Source organism: Protopterus annectens, chromosome 6.part1 (genome assembly GCF_019279795.1).
Source record: "Protopterus annectens isolate FY-2018-M chromosome 6.part1, PAN1.0, whole genome shotgun sequence".
NCBI lineage: Eukaryota > Metazoa > Chordata > Ceratodontiformes > Protopteridae > Protopterus > Protopterus annectens.
In genome coordinates this window covers 280,810,231-280,832,396 of record NC_056738.1, presented here as the reverse complement: position 1 = coordinate 280,832,396, position 22,166 = coordinate 280,810,231, and the positions used below count along the sequence as shown (strand labels likewise).

At 37.0% G+C, this 22,166-nt stretch overlaps 1 protein-coding gene across 2 annotated transcripts in view; it reads left to right on the top strand.

Annotated features, from left to right (window-relative positions):
- ERBB4 (erb-b2 receptor tyrosine kinase 4) overlaps positions 1-22,166 on the top strand; it is a 4,056,904-nt gene that overhangs the window by 3,832,940 nt on the left and 201,798 nt on the right. For both annotated transcript variants that reach the window (XM_044075709.1, XM_044075708.1), the window contains exon 21: positions 15,072-15,227. In XM_044075709.1, coding sequence (XP_043931644.1) covers positions 15,072-15,227 — 156 coding nt within the window. The remainder of the gene's footprint in view (positions 1-15,071; positions 15,228-22,166) is intronic.

The window sequence follows — 22,166 nt, the reverse complement described above, 5'->3', positions numbered from 1 at the left end:
CTTTTATTTTAGCTTTACTTTCATCTACTGTTCCAGAATACTTCAGTATCAAAAATAAGCTTTCGGTCTTCAGGAATGGTGTATGAAGAGTACAGCCAAATGTTTATATTACCTACTAATAGGAATAGCATATGAAGATACAGCCAAATGTTTTTATCAACAACTAATATGAATGGCGTGTGACTCATAGGATCATAGGATTTATAGGAGGTTACTAGGCTATTGAAATGGAGGTCATTTCAAACCTAGTTGTTTAATCCCAATGTAATACCAAAGGAGCTCTAGTAAGTACACAGGGTTGTGTTTATTAATGACTGCCTATATCCAGGAGGGTTGAGGGCACTATCCCTGGTAAGAATTTACGGTGACCCATCCATTCATCCAAGTTCTTTTTGAACAGTGTCATAGAGGTGCTCTGTTTCGCATCAGTTGGCAGCCTACTCCAAAGACACAGCAGTCGCTGGGAGACAAAGCTGTCCCTCCAGCACTTCCTATTCAAGTTGCAGGCCCTATTTAGGCCACTGGAATGGGGAACTCTAGTCCCATTTCATTTACAGATGTGCAGCAGAGATTGCTCTAAGCCAGGCATAAGTCTCCCCTAAGAAGTCTGTATGATACTTCGTATAGTGACAGGGACTTTAGTCAGTCTGTATAAGGCATGTGCTAGAGTCCCTTGATCTTCTTAGTTACAAACCTCTGAGGTCTCTCCAATTGCTGCAGGTGCCTTGTACGGTACATGCCAAAAGTAGCGTTATACTCAATTATGGGCCTGATTAGTGACGTGTTTAGAGGAGATATAACCTTCTTTGCTGAAGAGACAATGCCTTTGCTAATCAGGTGTGCTATGCAGAAATTCTTCCTTACTACAGTAGACACACATGGTAGTCAAAGTTAAGGCTGAAGTCAACTTGTGATCCCAGATCTCTTATCACTTCGTAGATATAGTATTGTTGTTAATTTGATAGTGTGAAGGGACTTTGTTTTTACTGAAGGGAATGATGATGCATTTCTTTGCATACAGTTTGAGACTGTGACTAAGACACCAGTCATTGGTCTGCATAAGTCTCTCCTGAAGTACACTGACATCATTTAGGGATTCAATAATTGCACCCAGTTTGCAATCATCCACAAACTTGGTCAGCCACTGTCACTTAGTTTTGGCCTGTATTTCTGAGAAGTATATATCAAACAGTAGGGGGCCCAGCACTGACCCTAGTAGCATCCCACTGGTGATATGTCTTATGGTTGATGTGGAGTCACCGACTTCAATAGTGCGTGCCCGGTTTGTGAGCCAGCTGGCAACCCATCTTACAACAAAGGGGTTTACATTCAGCTTGCTAAGTTTATTGGTAATGACTGAGTGTGGGATTGTGTCAAAGGCCTATGCCAAGTTGAGATATGTTATGTTCATAGATTTGGCATAATCAGTGGTCCTGGTTACATTTTTAAATTAATCCACCAGGTTTAACAGGCAGGATCAGCCCTTGACGAAGCTGAATCGGGTCAGATCCACGGTTTGGATTTTGCCTATGACTTATCTATGAGGTCCATGATGATACCTTCTATGGAAGATGAGGCTGGTCAGACATATGGGTCTATAATTCCCTGGGTCTGTTGCTAAGCCACCTTTGTGGAGGGGAATAACTGTTGCTGTTTTCCATTCCTCAGGAACAAAACCAGTGGTTAGGCTGTGATTGAATAGGGTACTTAATGGTGATGCTAGATCATATTTTAGTTTGTGTAGAAGACAACTTGGGATGCCATCTGGTCCCATGCAAGCTGTGCTTTTTGCCGTAGACAAGGTTTTAATGACCTGCTCTTCAGATATGTAGGGTGAGAGGCAAGTTGGGGACAAGGTTTGTGATAAGTTTGGAGGAGATAAGGGAATGAAATGTTTGCCAAATCTGTCTACTAGCAAGTTTGCTACCTCTGGAGGATCAGTGTGTGTGATACTGTAAGTCACTAGTTTGGCACATTCTTGGGTCATACCTTTTAAGCTACATATGTAGCTGTAAAAGGCCTTATGATTATCCTTGGCTGTGATTGCTGAGTTTTTCTCAAAGTTACCCTTAGAGGATTTGACATGTTGTCTTGCCTGTTGAGGGTGAAGAGGGTGCTTTTCCAATGTTGGGGCCTCGTTATAGTTTTCTTAGACACCAACTTTTTGCATTTGTTGTAAATTTTGTTGATGCTAGATGTCCACCGGGGTGGCTTTTATTTACTTCGGGCTCCGGCTTCGATTCTCTCTGGAATAGCTGAGTCTATATACTTATACAAGTGACTATACAGGGCTTCAGTGTAAGCTTTGGGTGTAGTTACCACTTCCAGCTGGGGGTGGGGCTTGGAATGCATTTATACCTTCCCCAAGAAGGATATAGTTTGCTTTGATGAAGTTTCTCAGTCTGACTTCACCCTTTGTGAGGTCTGGTGTTAGTGTTAGTTCAAATGTGACTGATTTGTGGTCAGAGTTAACTAAAGAGGGTCTAACAGCTGTGGTGGTGCATCTGTTTGTCATGTTAGTGAGGACCAGATCTAGTATGATTGTTCCTCTTGTTGGGGTTTGAACAATGTGTTCCAGGGCATTTGACTTAACAAAGTCAGGGAACTTTTGCTCTAGTGAGTTAGGGCTAGAGCAGATTTCCCATTTGTTGCTGGGATAATTGAAATCCCCATGACCAGAGTGTTTGGCAATATTTGAATTGACTCCAGTTTTGTCAAGTAGGCCTCATATGTATCATGATCCATGGAGAGGGATCTATAACTAGCTATGACCTGATTAGGGTTCTTACCCACAGTAATCTGAACTTGGTGTTGTCCAGTCTATCTAGTCAGGAGGTGAATGTATCTCTAATATAGCTAGAAAGATCACCTCCGTTGGTTCTGACATGTTTGTTTTGGGGTCTGAGGTTGTGGAAGATATTGTAGCCCTGCAAGACCAGGGTTCTCTGAGGCCTGGAACCAGGGTTCTGTGACTGCACAGATATCTACATTCTCCAGTGATAGAAGTGCATCCAGGGCGTGCCGTTTGTGGTTTAAGCTCCTAGCATTTAGCGGCATGACCCTCATTTTGTTACAGTTAGTCATTTTCATGTCAATTTTGTTTTTGAGACCTTGCCTAAAAAAGGCAATATGGGGGTGGCAAGAGCCTTTGCTAGCACCCAAAAGCCTACTGGTGCCAGGTACAAACCAACTCTGGGGCAAAGCAGCAAGGTTTGTCAACCATATCATCCCAGGCTGACTGAAAGTGGACCCCCCTGAATGATACCAAAAACTCAGCCAATTATTGAAATCAATCATTTTTTGTTTATACTGTGGCATCATTCTAAGTGAAGATAATATGATGCTCAAGGCTTGGAACATCCCTGCCTGGGACACATACATGGAGAGCTCAGTCATGTCTCTCTTCATATAGTCCAGTGAGGTACATCTCACGTCGTTCACTCCAACATGAGCTATGACAGAGTCATAATGGTATTTGTTGCCAAGAGACCTGAGTGCATACATGATCTGACGAATCCTGGCACCGGACAGGCAGCTGGCCATGCCTTTCTCCTCATCCAGCCTAGTGAGTGGGACATCCATGTGTCTCAATATGGAGTCTTTAATGACAAGAAAATTTGGATTTTGACTGTTAGCCTTAAGGGCTTGGTAGGTGAGACACTGGTGTTGCTATGTGTCATGGGTGCTGTGGGAACTGTGTTAGTTGTAGCAGTCTTTTGTTTTGGCGGTCTATGGTGTTTTGTAAGTTTTTTAAGAGACCCTCCATTGATTTATGTATTGGATGCATGCTATGTGTATGAGTAGTGGTACTAAGTGCATGAGTAGTGGTGGGTGAGTTGACAACCTCTACAGTGTTACTGTTTTAAGTGTGAGAGAGCAGGAATTCAAGATTTGTGGTGTAGACACATCTCCTGCACTCTATACTAGAGTGAGTTATTAGGAGAGGGCTGTCAGTGTACATGAGACAGTTGCTACCCTGCCTCAAGAAACCCAAGTCAACAAGGCTGTCAGGAGAACCAGGGGTAGTCCAACTGTCCATAATGCTAAGTTTGAAGAACTGTTATCACAAAAACAAAAGGGGTGCCTTCAGAACTGATCCAGGATCTTGTATAGTTCAGTCGTCTGCTCAATTGTTTATTTATAGTTGAGTCAGTCTGACAGACCTAACTCCAAAAATTCAAACAGCTACTTTAAAAATACAAACTGTTTACATATTCTAATGAACTTTTTTGTTGATTTTCAAATTTGTTACTACTTTTTCTTGTTGTCATCTGTATTCCTTTATTTAATTTACTTTTGTTTTGGCTTCGGATTGGCACCACTGCTAATACACTGCTGCTAATACACTCCTGCTAATACACTGCTGCTAATACACTGCTGCTAATACACCACTGCTAATACACTGCTACTAATGCAGTGCTGCTTTATGTTACACAGAATACAACATTAAATTGTATTGCATAAGCACGGACATTTTCATATGCATCCGCTATAAACCAAATGTAAATTTAAATGTACTTTACATAGGCAAATTACTTCCACACTTTACAGAAGCAATTCAAAAACTTCCATGTTGCCTGGAATCACTCTTAAAATGCATACTTTTAATTATGTTGTAATTTTACACTGAATTCATCTGGCCAATTCAACAGCATGATTGCAAAGGATTTATTCACATGAGGTAGCTCACTTACACCAAGTTTCTGTTTCTATGCTGGTTACTACTGCCTAATGCTAATACCACATGTCATTTTTAAATACTTCATTGCTGCATATTCTTAGGATCCTGGTTGACATGACATTTTTCTCTAGAATTCAGTACTACACATATAACAGATCTCTAGTCAGCAAGTCCAGTCACAAACATTAGAAGAAACTCTACAAGTAGCACCTATTTATGCATTGCATTTACAAAGATAGGCTATGCTGCTTTATTTTATATATCAAAAACCTTTAATAGTGTTATACAGAGCATCCTAATGAACATACCATATGTTATTTAGGCAACCTAAAATTTTGCAAACATTTTTGTAATATTTGTACACACTGCACTACTACTAGCACAGGTAATGTTTTCTCTATCTATATATGTAGATATATTTGTTTTTGAAGTTGGCTCTGTGTATATAGGTGGCTAAGGCTAAAGCATAAGCAAATTGTCTGTTAAAATGTTAAAGTTTTTATACCCAATTGATCCTTAACTTGACATTAGGTGAAATAATGATCAGGTTGTGAAAACAACGCAGTCAGGGCACTCCCCTGCTTCCATGCGTGGATTCTAACCTCGCCTTTTTATGCCCATTCAGTATTAGAAGTATTCAACAGACATTCATTATTAGATTTATATTAATTTGATACTATGTAGCAGCTATGTTTATTGTAGCACTTCATAATATTCCTTTGATGGATCATTGTCATGTGACAGACTGACTCCATATTTGGAAACTCGTGCTATTCAGTAAAATCATTTTTAATCTATGTGTCACACAAAAATGTACTGCAGGCACAAATATTGCTGTCTTAGCTTCCTGCAGAGCTTTTCACTGTTAAAAACAAATCACTTTTGTTAATAGATTGCATACTTCATTGGTTTTTAATTATTTTTTAAGGGACAAGAGATAAATACTATGCCCTGCTGATAGCCTTTATTGGATTTAATTCATATATTGATTCATCAGCTTTGTGGTAGAAGTCATCAATTTTGAATGCACTGATCTTGCTCAGATTATTATCTCAGGAGATTCCCTCATATTTTTTTTTTTTCATGAGAAACAGATATGGATTTTGATATGCTTATTTTTATATTGTGCAATTTTTGACCTGGTTTTACAGAATAATTTCATTGTGTTTTTCATATTGTCTTCAGGTTTGGAAAATTACTCAATGTAGCAAAAGTTTAAAATGCTTGCATTATTTTCACACTGTTTTTTTACAAATATAGAAAGTCGATGGAAATTAATGCAAGCAGAAGGATGAGTGTGGGGGAGGGATTGCAAAGATGGCTACTGTGAAATGAGAATTCTTCTAAAAATTTGACAAAAAGTAGGTACATGTCATGATATGTCTGCCACATAAAACGGCCAAAAGAAAATAAAGTCATATTTAACTCTATGTTTTACACTTGACTTTTGGCATGTATAGGAAGATGAAAGTCTGATCCTTTGAATACCAATACATGTTCTCAATAAACCAAATATTTCCTTTCCCCAAGGTTGTTCGATATGCAGGTAACAATGTGTCTATTGCAGGGATTGTGAACACATGCAGTGAAGATTCTCCATTACAGGAAATTGAGTAAACTGCATGTGTTTTATACTTGCACACTGTTAATATATCAGAACTATTTCTTGTTTGAAGATTTTCAACATTAGTTGGTTTGGGGCATGTAATTTTGGCTACTTCAGCTTTTATGGCATATCCTGAAGACCTTGATTATTTACCTGAATTTTGTTATTGCTCAGTGTATTTCTTTAGCGAGTGACTCTAGTACAGAAGCTGGTTATTAGTAATGTTAAAACTATTAAAATCTGTAATATGGTGTCCAACCTCTTATAATTTTGGTATATCCTGCTGCCCTGCTTCATTCAGGCCCTTTGTTTCTCACATGAAGACATGCTTTGGTTAAATGGTATTACTAAATAAACCATGTCTTTTTAAGACTGTATTTTTTTCTGAATCTGCTGATTTTCTGCCTGGTTCAAAATGTGTTCTTGATTTTGTAATAAAGGAGAAATCTGAAGAGAATTTTCATAATTTATTTTAATGCTTTTATAAATGTGTGCACCTCTGGTGGAAGGAATAGAAAGCAACTATTTTGAACATACTGCAAGCTTCTGATCTGATAATAAGCAGCCATTTTTTTTACAATACAAGTCGGTATACTCAGTAGCTTCTGCAGTTCAGTCAATCTGAGTTAATGCAGAAAAACTGCATTTTAACATTGACAAGTGGTGTGATACGTCAACTGTTACATCATCATTCTAATCTTATAATCAAGTAATATGTAAGTGCTGAGTTATGCTACAATGCTTGCCATTTTTGTCCTTATGTATCTGAAAAATGTGGAGTAAAGATAAAGCCAATAAAACAGTGAAATGTCTCTAAGAAAGAGTTTTTGTTCTTTTGCTAAAGGAATCCATTGAAAGTCAAGAAGGCAAGGTTACTGTGGAGCTTACTTAATCCGTGTCTGATAACAAGCATGCCTGTCAGTGTGTATTTGACTAAATATCATGTAAGACAAATGAGAATGGACTATCTTCCATCAGGGTGCATGTTTAGTTCCATCAATGTGCGTAGTATGTAATTATCTGATAGCCTATTTTACTTCATGATATGCTAATAGTAGCATATATGGTCAGCGATATAGCAGACTATGTATAAATACATTTGTAAAAAGCCTCCTTGTAATCTTCCTAAAACAGTGATTTATAATTCTAGTCACACTGATATTGTTCACTGCTGATTTTCAACACCTTCAATGAGAGACAAAATAACCTCTTCATCAAGGTAATTTCCAGCTCTCTTTCATACTGACCTCACCATACTGCCTTGATAACTGTGGTCTTGGGATATAAATGATTTCTTAGCTGAAAAGAGAAAAACAGAAACAAGAAAAAGGAAGCCTACTTAATATTCCTTCTCAGTGATAGTTCCTTGAGTGGGAAAACTGATGCCACGTAAAGAAAAAGATATTGCATTCTAATGATGCTGAATTGCATCTCTCACTTCTTTCCTTTGAGAATTATTCAACTTACAGTTGCTAAGAAGACAAAGAAGAAAAAACAAAAGTAATTCTTCACAATCAGCAACTAGCTGTTTTTTTTTTTTAAAATCTGCCCCATATTATGGAAGATAACACCCTAATTACATAATTTACGGTGCAATAATTTGCCAAAGACCCTGTAAATATTTAGTCTTTCTGTTTTTTTTTTTTCACTTATGAGCTATCCGTTGATTTGGGGAAGAAAATTAGAAAATAAACATGCTTTCTATGATATAATTTAGCAATAATCCATGACTGCGTGCGGGTATCATAGGAGTTACCTGTGGTTTGATCATGAAGGCAAAGTCCAACTGATCAAACAGGACCAGCAGTAGATAAATCTTGTGATACACAGAACCAGCCATAGATTATTGCTATTATACAATGAGATTATTTAAGAAAGAAATTGCTTGACTTTTATTTTAGTGTTTTTCTGCTTCCTGCCCTGCATACTGATGTAATGTGCATGCATACTTACATCTGCACACTTGCACTGTTCATCAGTGTAATGCAAGAGATGTGAAAAGGGAATGGATTCACACACACACACACACACACACACACACGCGCGTGCGTACAAACACACACACAAAGGTACAAAGAGCAGAATGTGCCCTTGGAATTCATTTACATTTTTAACAGAAGAACAGGCTTTGACATCAACATGCAGTTTCAGAGTATGTATGAAACTGCAACGCCTTGCATTATTGACTGACAAGAATCCTCAGTGACTTACCATAAAATCAAAAATTGTGCACTGGAGAGGACAAAATCACGAGGAAATTCAGGGGTGTCCTGTAAACACCTGGGCTGTCGAGAAGTATGGTTACTGTCAGTGTGAGCAGTTGTATTGCTGGTAACCATAACTTTGAGCTGCCTAGACTTTTACAAACCATACATTGTATTCCTCATTTATCTGGCCTGTCCAACATAAAATATTTTGTTACTGAACTTAAATAACATATTTCAGTAAAAAACTGATTGTTCAGCAGGACTTCAGTAGCAGTATTTTCTTCTGTTGGGGTGTGCTTAATTTACAATGGGCATGCTGAGTGGCAGTCCGGTCACTGTATACATGTTTCAATGCCAGTAGCCATTTATTGTATAATTGTGATTTTTTAGGAGGAGTGTTCAGTTTCTCCAAAAATGAGCAAAAATATAGCTCTAAATAGTTTAACACAAAAGCCAATGCATATGGAGGATAGCAAGTATTACCTATAAATATATTGTAAATAATAAAAGGTCATAAGGAGGTCAGCATGCTTTGTCAAAAGGAAGAAGTATTACCTTCCTACAGCATTATTCCCATCACGTGTAAGTCATCATACTAAATGGAAATCAGCATAGTTGTAAAGTAGTCCAGAAATCAGTGATCAACTCTGGTTTTATATCTGACAGAAACAGAAAGGCAAAGTTTGTAAATTCACTCCCTCACACTTTTTTATTTTTTAGAAGCATCACTTAATTGCTGTGTGAATATCAAGTCCAAGAATATATTTAAAACCAAGACAAGAAAATGGCATTCCATCTCTCCCTGATGTGTCATTTTATGTCACAAACTGGATATGGAGAGGGATAGCATAGTTGTGGAAGGAACAGAAAATCGCAAAGTTAGAGAATGTGGAATGTGTTGACTTTTTTGCCTCATTGAAATCAGATGCTTCTTTCTTCTCCAGGCATAGTGTTCTGTAGCAGTGATTTTTTAATTTCTACTTAAATCTAGAGTAGACCTCATGAAAGAACCCAAAAGGAAGATTCAGTGCTATCAGTAAAGCCTGTGGGACCAACACAGGCATATTCTGCAAATTATATATAATGCTTTCCTTAAAAAAGGAAGTATTTATGGTGCTTTATACATCTGCCTTCCTTTCATTTGCCCTAACACTGGTCACAAGCTGACAACAAACTTATGAGTTTTGCATGGGAACCAACTTTCTTAATTTATACAGTGCAAATGAGGTAACTCAAAAGAGCTAAAGAAGAAGAAACATAAAATATGAAAATCAGAATGGCTATGCACAATAGCTTATAGTTCTGTCAATCATTTCTGAGCTCAAATATTCACAATTTATGCATGTTTCCCAGCACACACATATCCTTTAAGTAACACAACAGCTATGAACTAATTGTTACTCAGAAATGGAAGGTAGACAGGGTCTTTGAACATGACAAGGATGAGAGGTAATCTACTATAGACCTGCTCACATGGTAATCCAGTTGCCATGTGCAGAGATTTTGCTTCAGGTCTCATTGTCCTGTTTCCTTGGCACTGGTGCATTCTCAGCTGGAAGCAGGGTCTCCATTTTATCTTTCCTCCAGTACCACTCGTATAAAAAGTTTTTCAAAAAATATGAAAGATAAAAACAAATTTATCTTTATAACTGAGTTTTTGATTAGAAAAGTCTGTTTCTTCCAGATGATTCAGATGACAATTGAAGATGCAGTAACTTTCCCCATTTGGTGCAAACTGAAAATACAACAGTGCAGTACAATGGTTAATTTCACTTTCAATGAAATCTGCGTGATCGCTTATAAGATTTAAGGCTAGTATCACACTGATGCTTTTCTCATCTCATCTCGTGTGACTTAAATTCAACAGCTAGCAAATAGAGACCCCTGCACCCCCTAAAAATCTTATTTATTCAAGTAACCATGTTCACTGCTGGCTTGTAATATTTAATATTGGTATTTCACAGTCACTTTTTCTCAGCTTATGTGACTAAATAATTCCACAAGTAGCAAACAAAAACCATCCCTAAAAATTTTACAACCATCATGGAAAGAAAACAGTTGATACTGCAGATTGCCCCATTTCACATATTGTACAGAAATTATTAGAGGTTACTGATCAACACCTAGCCATCACTTACAGTGCACTTATCAGCCTTCTCAGGTTGCATGTCAGTAGAATCTCCTCTCACAAACAGCTCTTTGTCAGTAAAATCCCCTCTCACAGACAGCTCTTTGTCAGTAGAACCTCCTCTTGCAGACAGCTCCTTGTAAGTAGAATCCCTTCTCAAGGCAGCTCCTTGTAAGTATAATTCACCTCTCAAAGGCAGCTCCTTGTCAGTAGAACCTCCTCTCATAGACATATCCTTGTCAGTAGAACCCTCTCTCACAGACAGCTTCAGGTAAGTAGAATCCCCTCCCACAGACAGCTCCTTGTAAGTAGAATCCCCTCTCACAGACAGCTCCTTGTCAGTAGAACCCTCTCTCATAGACAGCTTCAGGTAAGTAAAATCCCCTCTAATAGACAGCTCCTTATAAGTAGAATACCCTGTCATAGACATTTCCTTGTCAGTAGAACCCTCTCTCATAGACAGCTTCAGGTAAGTAGAATTCCCTTCTCACAGACAGCTCCTTGTAAGGAGAATCTCCTCTCACAGTCAGTTTCTCGATCAAGCTCTTCCTGAAGAGCACCTTACATCACAGCCCTCTGAGAAGAGCTCTGTCTCCAGCTCTAGTACGACTACAGCTAACTCTTCATCCTTTTGTATCTGCAAGTGCAGCTGCCCTCACATATCTATACTGGAAGACTTGCTGCTGGTGGCCATCACCTAGGCTAGGAGAACATCTGAGTTTTGGGTTCTAATGTGCTGGGAAACATATACAGCTTTTCATAAAGAAACCATCCAAATGGCCATCCACTCATTCTTAATTAAGGTGGTCTCGGAAATGTTTGTAAACAAGTCTGTTTAGCTGTCTGTGTTTAATACAAAGACTCAGAGCAAAACAGAAATAACAATATAAAGACAATATATCCTATGGATGTAAACAGACAGCTCAGGCATTATATTAACAAAAATAAAGACTAAAGAGAAACTAACCAGTTGTTTGTTTAAACAACAGAAAGAATCACGGCTGTAATGTGTTAATGAACGGCGTCCAACATTCCAGAGTTTGATTCCTTCAGTCTCACTTTGTCTACCATAAGTCCTTGAGCAAATAACTTCACCAGACAGTGCTGTTACTTAATTAGGAAAGTGGGCTACACTCCTTAATAGTTTCCTGGACTATATGCCTAGTAATTACCTATGAACCTATTCCACAGAAACAGAGCAGACTAGTATCTGCACTTTCTCCAAATTGAAGACAAGCTGCAAAGAATGATAGCACAATATCCACTGAAATGCACAGTCAGGGTAGGCAAAAGTGAACTCCACTTGGATGGTAATCACCATGACAACCTAGTCCAAGATATTACATATTCATTGTTATCTGTAATGCTTCCACTTACAATTATGTACACACTTTAGCCAGGGATTACAAATGAGAAGACTTGCCACCCCACCCACCCATCCTGTAGTATTGGGTTCACTTCTGAATCAGAAAAAGATTATTTTCAGTAAAGCATTTTACTTATCTTAGATATTTGTTCTTCCAAAATTCTTTTACTATCCTTTCCTTCTTTTCTGCATCACTAACATACAGCTGTACATATTGGAGAAAGTAAAATTTCTTTTTAAGATTAGTTGTGTTAAGCATCTACTTTAGCTAATGCAGTTTGCACAGTGTGTGTACATTCATATTATTCAGAGAAGGATGAGTTATGGAACTGAGGGAATATGTTATATTATACAATGACCCCCCCATTAATATTCCAAAAGGTGCACCCTGATTGGTCAGCGTGCACATTGTAAATCAGAGTTATAGTAATGGAAAAAGGTCCGGTTGCCCGGCCTTTTTCCATTAGTATAACTCTTCTTTTTTTTACAGCAACGGAGAATGCAAGATCTCCGTTGCTTTTTACAACCTGTCTTGCTATGTTAAACAAAGCGAGACAGCTTTTAAAAAAGCAACAGAGCATCTCCGCTGCTTTTTTTAAAGTTGTCTCACTATGTTAAACCCATTTAACATAAGCGAGATACTTTAAAAACAACGGAGATCTTGCTTTCTCCATTGCTTTTTTCAAAACTGTCTCGCTATGTTAAATGGGTTTAACATAGCGAGACAGCTTGAAAAAAAGCAACAGAGATTCTCTGTTGCTTTTTTTAAAGCTGACTCGCTATGTTAAACATAGGTTTAAAACAGGTTGTAAAAAGCAACTGAGATCTTGCTTTCTCCGTTGCTTTTACCCACAGTTCTGATGTACTGCATAAGTATACGCATGCGCAGTACATCAGAACTGCCGCAGAATACCAGACAGCTGTGGAAGGGCAGCAAGGAGGCATTATACAATGCCATTATTTAAGAAAAGTAATGGGTTTAACATAGCGAGACAGCTTTAAAAAAAGCAACAGAGATTCTCTGTTGCTTTTTTTAAAGCTGACTCGCTATGTTAAACATAGGTTTAAAACAGGTTGTAAGAAGCAACTGAGATCTTGCTTTCTCCGTTGCTTTTGCCCACAGTTCTGATGTACTGCATAAGTATACACATGCGCAGTACATCAGAACTGCCGCAGAATACCAGACAGCTGTGGAAGGGCAGCAAAGGAGGCATTATACAATGCCATTATTTAAGAAAAGTAATTTTTTTTTTCTTAAATAATGTCATTGTATAATAGCAATAACCCACGCCTGGGTGTGAGTAATGCTGGATTTACCCACAATTCGCCCTCCTGACCAAACCACACCAACCGTGGGTAAATCCAGCATTACCCACACCCAGGCACGGGTTATTGCTATATTATTCTCCACAGACCACTAAGGTTATATAGCCTACACAAGGATTATTTCATTGATTTCCTGTGGTAGATACTTTGGTCTACCATTTGGATATGAGTTGCAAACTATGTTTCAGCTTTCCAGGATCCTTCCAAGTATGAAGTTTGTATCTCTTTAATACATGTTCAAAGACCCACACTGCCCTTCTCCTCAAGACAATGGTATTTGGGTTGAGGAAGTAACTAAGCAGGTCTGCACAGACTCTTCTTATAGTAAATACATTTTTTTCCATCTTGGGTTCAGATTAGACCTTGACTTATTCATTTAAAGTGTGTTTGATCATAAGGTTCATAAACTGTTGTCAGGAAGTAGTTTAGTCAATATATGCATTTATATGAGAGCATGATACAGGAAGAAATGCATCCAAATTTCAGAGTTTCCTGATCCTGTCATTAGAAAAAAAAAAAAAACAACATAAACATTAGAGATTTTATCAGCAGCTCTCCCGGATACTTCCAAACGTATCAGTCATTTCACTTTGTGTATACAATATAATGATCAGACGATTACAAGCTACCATTTGCCTGACATTAGTGTTTTGTGTAGGAGCAAGCACTGACCCCCTTCCACTTCCTAACGTAATAGTACCTTTTCTCTGAAGACTAAAGACTTGTTAGACAATAAAGTATTTATATTTCTTTTTTTTTTTTTGGTAAATTTGTAGAAAAACATGACACTTTATAAGTGTTCTGAGTTGTAGTTAGAGTACTTGTGTTTCAACTAAAAACATGACGCCCATTTTGCCATTTAGATAAAAAGCCTTCCTTTTACTATGTACAAATGCAGCAGATTTTGGAGTTTTCTCATGATAAACATTGGTTCTATTCTGCTCTATTTTTACAGTTAAAATGTCATTGTCTTATCCTTCCTTCCTTGATTTTACGTAGGCAGTTTATTTATTCCTACCGCCTACACAGAGAGATATTCCTTTGTTTACAGATGTGTTATCTCTTAATTAACTTTATTTAAATTTTCTTGAGTTTGAAACATTGTACTCTACTTTTACCTTGGTGCTGATTTTTTTTTCTGTAATCAAAACTACTGAGACCGTGAAACATTTAATGATAATTATTAGCCATTTGTTGACTGTTGGTTTCTTTGCGACTCTCTTTGGGGTGGGGCTACCATTAAGTTTGGTTATTCACTATAAATGTAAATGGATAGCAAATAATGCTGCCATTCATTTCAGAAATTATTTAGTGCTAAATGCTAAATACATGAAAAGATCATGTATAAGAATTCTCATATTTATAATATTTATAAGACAGCCTTTCTTCCTAAAAACCTTTCTTCCTAAAATTTGAATGTTACAACCAAACTGAACATTTCCTTTTTTGTTATAGTTTCAGACAAATGGGTGTGCTCCTTTAATTTCACTGCATACATTGCAGTTTAAAATTCATCCACTGTTTGTCTTAAATATTTATATCTGCCAAGCCCAATATGAAATTTTACATTAGAATTCCATTTCTGTTTCTTTTATAATATAATATCATTATAGAGAAGTACAGGTAAGAAAAGCATATTAAAAAAAAAAAACAATGTTCTGGAAAGTCATAGTTTGTAGGGATATATTTAAAACTATTATGTATTATGCTATTACAAATAGAGTAATAATATGAAATAATTTATTTTTTATGTGCAGGGAATGATGTACCTTGAGGAGAAACACCTTGTGCATAGGGATTTGGCTGCACGAAATGTGTTGGTTAAATCACCAAATCACATAAAGATTACCGACTTTGGCCTTTCTAGGCTTCTGGAAGTAGATGAGAAAGAGTACAACGCAGATGGAGGAAAGGTAAGGCATCTAGTTATTTCTATTTTGACTGAAAATTGTTTATTTTTCCAACAAAACAGCATTTGTGTGCAACATGTTTGCACCCATTTTACTAACAGCTAATTCAGCAAACAGTAACACAGGTGATACTCACTGACATATGACAGAGGAAGGGAGTGGCACAATTGTCTATGGTGGAATCCCCCAGTGGATACCATATTCTACAATATTGTTTGCCTTAAGGGAATCAAGATCTTCTGCAATGTTTTGTTACTCACAGAACTGGATGACATGCCTCTCTTCTGGACCATTGAAAAACAAACCCTGTATTATGATACTAGCCATGTGAAATGGGGTTACAGCCTAAACTTAAAGTTTCACCTGCTAGAATAAATGCTAATTGTGTCAGGTACCAGTGGCATAACAGGTAGCACACTCAACTTTGCAGAAGGCTGTGGGTTCTATTCTTACACCAGGTAGATAGATTGTTGACACTGCAGTGCAGCATAAGGGAGGTGCTGCACTCATCAATCTGCCATCCTTCATGTGAGACATTAAACCAATGCCCCATCTTCTTGAATTGGTTATAGCTCAGGTGGATGTAATGCTGCCATGGTATCCATCAAAAAGAGCAGGGGTGCTTTATTTAATGCAACATAAAAAATATTTACATATGTTAAAAAGGACATATTTGCAGGCACATATATAAACATTCTATTTTTTAGTCTTTATCATTTTTCTTATAACATCCTTATTTTTTTTTGCATAATTGACCCTCGCTCCTTCCTCCGCAGTCATAATCTAATTTTGTGTGTTATATCTGCCAAAATCCATTTCCCATTAAAGAAAATGTCATTCATTCTTTCATTCTAATTAACCCATATTACATAAAAAAATTCTTATATATCAGTCTCGCATATTCTGTCTTCTTGTGTTTGCAAAATCCATTCATAATCAAATTCATATCTATATTGTTTATGTCAGTAATATTCAAAAAATGTTCTTCACAGAACTTTTTCCAGAATTTCACCAGTCTTTTACATTTTGAAAAAAAAACATGCTGTGTTGTCTCTTTGTCCCCACAAAACTCTTTCAATTTTCTTTTTAAGGGGACTACCCCCCTTTACCTGTAACTTCTTTATTACCAGTCTCCACTGATACTCTGCTATCTCAGTACACCACTTTTTCCTTACTTTAATGGCTTAATCACTTCTTCTGGTAAATTCTCCCATGGATTTCCATAATAACATTGGTTCATCCCATGATTATACCACATCCTTTATATTTTCATGTATGATTGGTTTTTATTGTCCATGTTAATATTTTTCTTATGATGATTTTTATTTTTTTTTAATTTACATATTCTTTTTCTCTTTTTGTTATTCTTATTCTCATTATCACCCAGAACCGTATATATTTATGATTTCACATTTTCACTATTAATTTCCCGTATGTATTTATGATTTCACATTTTCACTATTAATTTCCCGTATGTATTTATGATTTCACATTTTCACTATTAATTTCCCGTATGTATTTATGATTTCACGTTTTCACTATTAATTTCCCGTATGTATTTATGATTTCACATTTTCACTATTAATTTCCCGTATGTATTTATGATTTCACATTTTCACTATTAATTTCCAAATCTTTTCCTTTACTTACTTTATTGCTCTATATAAGTTTAAAAAAGCAGAATAAACAACTGATTTAGTAACTCCAACCCCCCTTCATCTTCACTGGTATACAAAACACCTCTTTTCACTGGGTTTAATCTTGAATCCCACATGAAATAAAACATCAATTGCGCAATTCCCTTTTCATATTTTTCTGGAATCATATAAGCTTTTGACACATACAGTATTTTCCCCGTTAATATAGAATTCACCAGAAAAACGTTATCGAATGCTGAGCTGTATGTGCTCCACAGAAGACATACTTCTTTACTTGCTTTTCTCAATCCCTCCCATTGCATCAGAACTGTATTATTTTTCCAAATGTTATCCTTAGCAAAGTTACTACATTTACTGGAAACTACACACCCACAGTTTAAACTCACCTCTCAAATCCTTACTTTTATCCTTATTCAAGGTCATTCCCATTTTCCTTTAAACATCCTGTCAGACAAACAAAGAAACACTTCCCTCATCCATACTCTTTTCTTTGTAACTACAACTATATTGTCTGCGTATGTCAAAACTACCGGAATAACCACCTCCTTTTGCATTACATATTTACCTATTTTCATTTATAACCTACTTCACTCACTAGTGAATTCATAATCAATGCAAACAATATTGCATTCATGGGGTATCCTTGTGTTATACCACTCTTCATGCCTGTTTCTTTACTCAACTACCCATTCACTAACACACTAATGCTATTATTTTTGATATGCAGGCATGCACACTCTCGTAGTTCTATTACCTATTCCATACTTCTCCATAACATCCTCAAATGTATCATGTCCTACTGCATCAAATGCCTTGCTAATATCACCTACAGTTCCACATCCTCCCTTTTACTTTTAACATCATCCACAATTTGTCTCACAACTAGCAACGGTTCTTGACATCGCTTCTGTTTTATACCATATATACTTTTTCCATAATATCCCTCATCATTCCTTTCATTCTCCTCTGTATTATTCTCATAAAAAATTATAATCTGTGTACTTTAGTGTGATGGGTCTCCATTTTTTATTTCTTTGTTCTCAGTTTTCTGTGATATAAATTTTTCCATCCAACTACATAACTCTTCATAGACAAAGCCTTCCTTCAACCATTCATTCAGAACATTTACAAAATACTCCCTTTGCCAATCCATTAATTTCTTGCACATTCAATACCCTGCACTATCTGGGTCTGATACTGAATCAACATTTATTTTCCTTAGTACTTCATGCGATTCAATAAAAGTGGTTTCTTTTTAAAATTCTTCCTTAACCCATTCTGGAAATTATTTTACTTTGCATTCTCTCTTATTTTCCTTCTTTTTAATCATACATTTTTCCCCATGCTGTGCTGCAATACTCATAATTTACTCTTGTATTCTTTTTACCTGTCCTTTTACATTTTTAATTTCCTTCATTATACTAATATCCTTCTTTACTATTGTCCCCAAATATGCAGATGCCTCCTTCCTTCATCTTTGTAAATAATATCTCTGCCTAAACAGTAATATTTTCATTTATATTCTTCTTTTTCAGTATCATACTACTCTCTTGTATTATTACCGGGAAATACATTTCTGTACATTTCCTATACTTTACTTTCTTTTCCTTTCTTACATCATCCTGCCATTTTAAAAAAAAAAGCATAACTTACATATTTTTTAAAAATTCAGTCCACCATTCAGACCAGGTTTTATAGACATCCTTCTTGGTAATATGGTTCTTCCATAACGGCAATATTTCCCACTCTCCAATTTCATCCCATAATTTCTCATTTATTTCTTGTTTACCCTTTCCTATTTTAATAAACTCCATTTTTTCCATCATTCTAAATATATCGCTAAATGGTCTGAAAAAAATCATCAGAACTGTATTACTATCTTCAGATAATACAAAGTAATTAATTTCAGATCCAAGAGACCCCTTCCTATAAGTCCACTGACTTTTGCTCCACACAGCTAATTTAACATATTTTATCACTTCCTGTATTTTTTTACATCCTTCCAATTCTTTTTACATCTTACCCTTAAATCACAATTAAAGTTCCATGCAGTCATAATATAATAATATTTTTCCATGGGTTATGTACAAATAATCCTTAATTCTCAGAATCAGATTTTTCTCTGGCTAAAACTTAAAAAAATATTAGTGTCAATCCATTCTCATGACCTCTGTTATTGCATGCACTTTCCCCTCCATATTTTTTTCTTCTTCTGTAGTTTCCTCTTCCCCAGTTCACCCTTTTTTCCATTCCCTTGTCCTTCTTCATATATATTTTCTTCCCTGTCCGCTCCATTTTCTTTAGTTACTGTTTTCTCTTGAAAATCCAGTGTCCCTTATTTTTACACAACCTCCATTCAGGCAGACACCTTCTTAGTGTATGTCCTTTATCCCATACTGGTTGCACTGTACCTTTTCACAATCATTAAATAAATGAGAAAAGTCACAACAAATGAAACATGATTTAGGCAGCCAGTATATCTATGTGTCCCTTTATGAGTAGCCAGAAAATAACACTTGGCAAGTGTTTCACCATATTTTTTTCACACCTCCACCCTCCATTACGTAAGTTTCTCTCATCTCTAACTTTGACAATACTATCAGCAGTTCAACACAAACTCTGCAAGCATTTTTTAACATCGTCATCTTCCAGTTCATCAGCTCTAAACTGCAAAGTAACATTTTTTTAACATTTAACTTACGACCAGATTACAAATATTTGTATCATGGATAAATGTCCATTTGTTACGCAGTTCTAGAAATGTCATCATCAGTTTCAAATGTTAAGTCACACAAAGTCTCGGTCCCAGTATGTATAAAACACTAAATTTCTTGAGCTTAAAAATCAAGAATAGTTACTAAATTGTCTCATAGATTCTATCTGTCTATTACAGTGTCATTTTTGTCCTTATTCTCACAGTTGAACTTCTTTTCATTTTAATGACAGGTTTGTTTAGTGTTTGTTGCCATGCTCTTTTTTGGCCCGCTATCACTGCTGAATACGTTGTAGTCACTGCATTATCTGCTGCCACAAAACCGGACACTTTCTCAGATTGATGCTACTTCTTTCGTCTTTTACTTCCTTTTACTACTGCATTTTCCACTGACTCATTACCTGGTAACATTTCCACATTGCCGTCCTCAGCACTTCCGTAAAAGTTATCTGCCATCTCACCCCATGAAACAAAAAACTGTCACTTGGATCATCATGCTCGATTATTTTTAACAGAACATCAGCTGCACGCCCTCCTGATGTGAGTTATCTGCACCACTTCAACACACTCTTTTACTTCTTTTCTATGGAGGCAGCTAAACACTGCTCATTTGTAACATCCATCACACAGTAATCTTTCCTTACATTCTGAAGCTCCTTATCAAACATTTTTTTTTCTCCCAAATTTTCACTTTCCACCTCCAAAAATCTCCATAGTGTTTCTCTCCTCCTTTAAGCTGCTACTCCCCTTAGAATACGTCTTTGCTACTGTAGGAGCCTTCTGGTGCCATCTAGCAACTCCAAAAAATAGGGGAAGTTTCCTGATACCCTGTCCAAATTTCCCTAGTAGCATAAATACCACCTCCGGTCTCCCCTGAAAAGAGGGTATTAACCTATTGGGGCTTACCTAGCCAACAAAGGATTGCTGTACAGAAAGACAGGTAAATAGATAAAAATAAACAATGCCATCTCTGATGTTTGACCCTTACCTCTAGGAATGATTGGTTCACAGTGCTCTCATTTCCTGGGGAAGCAAATGGGACAGTTACTCATTCCAATAAGAAAGGTGATATGATGTATCCAGAAGGGCAGTTTCACTTTCAGAGACCCACATAATAAGCGCAGACAGTAATCTATAACCATATGAATCCTTCAAACTGCCGCTGTTTTGCAGAAGCATTGTTTTAGCTGTTTCTTTACATTATGCAGTTCTGCTCTTTACTGCATATTCTAACTTGATAATGATGACCCCCCAAAGATTTCTGATATAAATGCATTCTGATGAAATTAAGCAGATGAGAACCAGAATGACTTACGCCAATTATTCTGCATGAGGTGTACTTCCTCTGGCTGTTTTATTTTATTTATTTATTTTTTTGCATCTATTGATAGTGCTATATGCCTATAAACTGTGTTCTTCAGTTTGCTTATGCAACATTGTTTATTCTAAATTTTTTCTAGAAAATAAACTTTGGCAGCAATTAAAGGGCAAGTACTTTGCAGATGTGCCATGCTAAATAACAAACATCCCATAGTGCACCATTGCCTGTATTTGCTTAGATATGAATCAGGGCCTGTATAGTGTTACTAACCGAAGAGCAGAAGTGCACAGTAAATTGAAGGAGCCATATTAATTGGTAAATTGGCATTGGGCAGGATAACGGAAGGAGATGCTTTAGCAAAAGTAAAGTGATCAGAGTGGTCAACAGCACAGGAAAGGCCAGATATGCCCAAGGCTATACACACAGTGCCCAGGGAAATTCTTCATTGCTGCCACAAAGGCATTGGCAAATGGGCTGAGTATGGCCAACACAGTAAAGTATAAACCAGTCCATTACATGTATGGGGAAAGAGAGGGGAATATGATAGTTAAGAAATGGGAATACAAAACTGAGCAAAACTCATGGGTAACCATAATGAATGACTCTCGAGTGAGGGGGAGAAGGGCTTTTTGTGGGAAAAGAACATAGTTTTCATATAAGAAGATGAGGATAGCCAGGGAAAATAATAAGAAATTAATCTGGGAAAGATTGAGGTAGGAGAGTGGTTCCAAGGCCAGACAAATATAAAACTTAAACCACAGAGAGAAAGGGGTAGTATTAACACAATGGTGGAGACAAAAGTGGGTGGACACAGTTTGAAAGAGAGTAGACAACTGGTGATAAGGAGGATTGGACAACAATGAATGTGGAGTGACAAACAAGGCAGAGAGCACATAGATGAGAGCATTCCAAACCAGTTTAGGGCCAACCTACAAAGATGTCAGTCATGGCCTGTTGGTGACAGACTCAACTAGTCCATACCAGTAAGCATTCTATGGTTGTGAGTTAGGCATCCAGCTGTTAGTACACCTCAGACATTATCAGCATGTGCATCTGGCAAAGGACTGCTCTGGGTACTTATCAAAAGAAGAGCCACCATTTCTCTCCAGAGTAGTAATAGTTGAGGCCATCAGTGAGCACTCCCACTCACCATAATCAGGGTGACCTCCATCATCCTGCAGAGAAACAGGCTTAACAGCCAACGATGGCCTAGTGCCAGAGGCTGAAGTGATCACTGCCACAGTTAAGCC